Genomic DNA, 4486 nt, shown 5'->3' on the forward strand with positions numbered 1-4486 from the left:
GTATGCCATTCCAGTCAAAAACTTGGTAAAATAACCAGTTTCTCCAATTGCGCCTTGTTACAAAAGAAAACAGATTCTTATTGTACTCATGCAAATAACTATACTGCCATAAGTTGAGAATACTCACAAATAGTTTTTATATTAGGGAGAAATCACATAGAGAGAAAGCAATATGCTCCACATTTTCCTCCCAAGAGTATAATTTATTCAATTGCCAAAAGTTTTAAATAGCTAAAAAGAAAAAAGTTTTCTTGACTCTGAGAAGCAAAAGAATTATTAATATTTAACACATCAGTTCTCCTTGAGAGTCCTAGAAGTTTGTTTTTTTCCTCTATTCCAGTAGCACAATTTCTAAGATTATCAGAGACGTGCATTCAAGAGTATCCATCAGAGTCCTATATCTGATTATAAATTGCATGCTGAAAAGGATCAAAACAAGACAATTGTCCATGGATGACAGAAGTCTCAGGACAGCCATAGTTAAAGATGCAGTCAACAAGAAAGTCTGGCATCTCTGTGACACACAACAAATTAGCATAACAATTACAGTTTTTGCTGATAACATATATTGAGACATATCAAAATTATAGGAATGTTATATAATTTCATAACACACATGAATATGTATTTATATAACTATAACCCAAAGAAAATTAAATAACATTTTATATTTGACAGTGCTCCCTTCATGATTTTAATACATCAAATAAGCCAAATGTGTCCTTTTTGTACTTAAGAGGACCTAATTTTTTTCTTTTTTTAACTTAGAATTTGATCTTAGAAGGTTTTACAATTATTAAAGGTTTAAAACACTGGATATCACAAAATATAATCACAGGTTATTCATTTAGCTGAAATGTTCAATTTATGGAAAAACTAAATAATACCTCTTTAGCCAGTATGTTTACACATAGAATTTCTTTTATAAGATTAATCTTTCAGAAACCTTTCACAACTTACTCAAACCTTTAGCTATATTCTATCTAACTTAAAACAATCCAATCCTTTAATCCTCAAAACTAGACAAAACCCAAATTCCCATGCCTTTTTATAATCTTTTACCAAAAACACATTCTATTTTCCTTACACACCTGACATGTAAAACTGTTTCCCCAGTAGTCTTAATTACATGTTACAATGTTACTTTTTTCTCTTATTTTTTTATTATTATTATACTTTAAGTTTTAGGCAACTTATATTTTTGGTAAAAATCTGGCAAGTAAGTAATTTTATTTACGTACCAGGTGTGGAGCCTAGAACACCAGAGAGAAGTGCAGATAAAGTTTGACTCTTTCCAGCATAGCTAGGGAGCATGGCTAACTCCACATGTCCCCAGGCCTTACCTCAAAGTCAAAGAAGCAGTTTATGACATTAAAGCATTTAGCAAATCTAATCTCTGACTTACTTTAAATGTCTAAATTTGTCAAATGTCTAAATATTTTCAAATGTTTAAATTTTATAGACATTTTTATTTTACTAATAATCTTTAAAACCATCTTTATTTCCCAGGGATTACTAAAGTCACGTAAACTAAAAGGCATTAAAGTTTCCATTTTTTCTGACAAAACGTTTGATTTAAGCACTTATTATTTCTTAAGCCAGTTAAACAGAGCACTTTTCTAAACATCACACACAACACATAAAAATACACAGAAAGAAGAAGATTCAGTAGTTGTGAGATTTTTTTGTTTGCTAGTTTCTTAACTGGATTCCTGGCTTCAGGGTGGAGCCCTTCAAGGAACAGAGCCAGGATTAGGGCCCTATAAGCAGACACAGCTGAAAGGCAAAAACAGATCCCCAAAATTTAAGGTTCCATTTTTATACGAGATCTTGGATCCTCCCTATAATGGGATTGCTGGGTTGAATGGTATTTCTGTCTTTAGCTATTTGAGGAATCATCACACTGCTTTCCACAATGGTTGAACTAATTTACCTTCTCACCAACAGCGTATTAAGTGTTTCCTTTTTGCTGCAACCTCACCAGCATCTGTTATTTTTTGACTTTTTAGTAATATCCATTCTAACTGGTGTGAGATGGTATCTCATGGTGGGTTTGATTTGCATTTCTCTAACCAGTAATATTGAGCTTTTTTCATATGTTTGTTTTCCACATGTATGTTTTCTTTTGAAAAGTGTCCATGTCGTTTGCCCACTTTTTAATGGGGTTGTTTTTTTTCTTGTAAATTTGTTTAAGTTCTTTATAAATGCTGGATATTAGACCTTTGTCAGATGCATTGTTTGCAAAATTTTTCTCCCATTCCATAGGCTGTCTGTTTACTCTGTTGATAGTTTCTTTGTGCTGTGCAGAAGCTCTTAAATTTAATTCGATCTCTTTTGTCAATTTTTGCTTTTGTTGCAATTGTTTTTAGCATCTTAGTAGTGAAATCTTTGCCATTTCTGTGTCCAGAATGGTATTGCCTAGGTTGTCTTCCAGGGTTTTCATAGTTTGGGGTTTTACATTTAAGTCTTTAATCCCTCTTGAGTTGATTTTTGTATATCATGTAAGGAAGGGTCATTTTCAATCTTCTGCATATGGCTAGCCAGTTATCCCATATCATTTATTGAATAGGGAGTCACTTCCCCATTGCTTGCTTTTGCCAGCTTTGTTGAAGATCACATTGTTGTAGGTGTGTGGCCTTATTTCTGCACTCTCTATTCTGTTTCATTGGTCTATGTCTCTGTTTTTATACCAGTACCATGCTGTTTTGGTTACCATAGCCCTGTAGTAGAGTTTGAAGTTGAGTAGGGCGATGCCTCCTGCTTTGTTCGTTTTGCTTAGGATTTCCCTGTCTATTCAGATTGTGTTTTGGTTTCATGCAAACTTTAAAGTAGTTTTTTCTAGTTCTGTGAAGAATGTCATTTGTAGTTTGATAGGAATATCATGGAATCTGTAAATTGCTTTGGTCAGTATGGCCATTTTAATGATTAATTCTTTCTATCCATGAACGTAGAATGTTTTTCCATTTGTTTATGTCCTCTGATTTCTTTGAGCAGTATTTTGTAATTCTCATTTTAGAGATCTTTCACCTTCGTGGTTAGCATATTCCTAGGTATTTATTCTTTTTTTTTTTTTTTTAATTATACTTCAGGGTTTTAGGGTACATGTGCACAATGTGCAGGTTTGTTACATATGTATCCATGTGCCATGTTGATTTCCTGCACCCATTAACTCGTCATTTACCATTAGATGTATCTCCTAATGCTGTCCCTCCCCCCTCCCCCCACCCCACAACAGTCCCCGGAGTGTGATGTTCCCCTTCCTGTGTCCATGAGTTCTCATTGTTCAATTCCCACCTATGAGTGAGAACATGCGGTGTTTGGTTTTTTGTCCTTGCGATAGTTTACTGAGAATGATGTTTTCCAGTTTCATCCATGTCCCTACAAAGAACACGAACTCATCATTTTTTATGGCTGCATAGTATTCCATGGTGTATATGTGCCACATTTTCTTAATCCAGTCTATCGTTGTTGGACATTTGGGTTGGTTCCAACTCTTTGCTATTGTGAATAGTACCGCAATAAACATACGTGTGCATGTGTCTTTATAGCAGCATGATTTTTAGTCCTTTGGGTATATACCCAGTAATGGGATGGCTGGGTCAAATGGTATTTCTAGTTCGAGATCCCTGAGGAATCGCCACACTGACTTCCACAATGATTGAACTAGTTTACAGTCCCACCAACAGTGTCAAAGTGTTCCTATTTCTCCACATCCTCTCCAGCACCTGTTGTTTCCTGATTTTTTAATGATGGCCATTCTAACTGGTGTGAGATGGTATCTCACTGTGGTTTTGATTTGCATTTCTCTGATGGCCAGTGATGATGAGCATTTCTTCATGTGTTTTTTGGCTGCATAAATGTCTTCTTTTGAGAAGTGTCTGTTCATGTCCTCTGCCCACTTTTTGATGGGGTTGTTTGTTTTTTTCTTGTAAATTTGTTTGAGTTCATTGTAGATTCTGGATATTAGCCCTTTGTCAGATGAGTAGGTTGCAAAAATTTTCTCCCATTCTGTAGGTTGCCTGTTCACTCTGATGATAGTTTCTTTTGCTGTGCAGAAGCTCTTTAGTTTAATGAGATCCCATTTGTCGATTTTGGCTTTTGTTGCCATTGCTTTTGGTGTTTTAGACATGAAGTCCTTGCCCACGCCTATGTCCTGAATGGTATTGCCTAGGTTTTCTTGTAGGATTTTAATGGTTTTAGGTCTAACATATAAGTCTTTAATCCATCTTGAATTAATTTTTGTATAAGGTGTAAGGAAGGGATCCAGTTTCAGCTTTCTACATATGGCTAGCCAGTTTTCCCAGCACCATTTATTAAATAGGGAATCCTTTCCCCATTTCTTGTTTTTGTCAGGTTTGTCAAAGATCAGATAGTTGTAGCTATGCGGCATCATTTCTGAGGGCTCTGTTCTGTTCCATTGATCTATGTCTCTGTTGTGGTACCAGTACCATGCTGTTTTGGTTACTGTAGCCTTGTAGTATAGTTT

At 35.2% G+C, this 4486-nt stretch overlaps 1 protein-coding gene across 1 annotated transcript in view; it reads right to left on the minus strand.

Annotated features, from left to right (window-relative positions):
* Positions 1-395: 395 nt before the first annotated feature.
* Positions 396-4486, minus strand: part of LOC116481100 (bridge-like lipid transfer protein family member 1) — a 9136-nt gene continuing 5045 nt past the window's right edge. The window contains exon 4 of the mRNA XM_058437035.1: positions 396-514. Within this exon, the coding sequence (XP_058293018.1) occupies positions 396-514 (119 nt within the window). The remainder of the gene's footprint in view (positions 515-4486) is intronic.

The sequence above is a fragment of the Hylobates moloch genome, unplaced genomic scaffold (assembly GCF_009828535.3).
Source record: "Hylobates moloch isolate HMO894 unplaced genomic scaffold, HMol_V3 SCAFFOLD_3, whole genome shotgun sequence".
In the NCBI taxonomy this organism is placed as follows: domain Eukaryota; kingdom Metazoa; phylum Chordata; class Mammalia; order Primates; family Hylobatidae; genus Hylobates; species Hylobates moloch.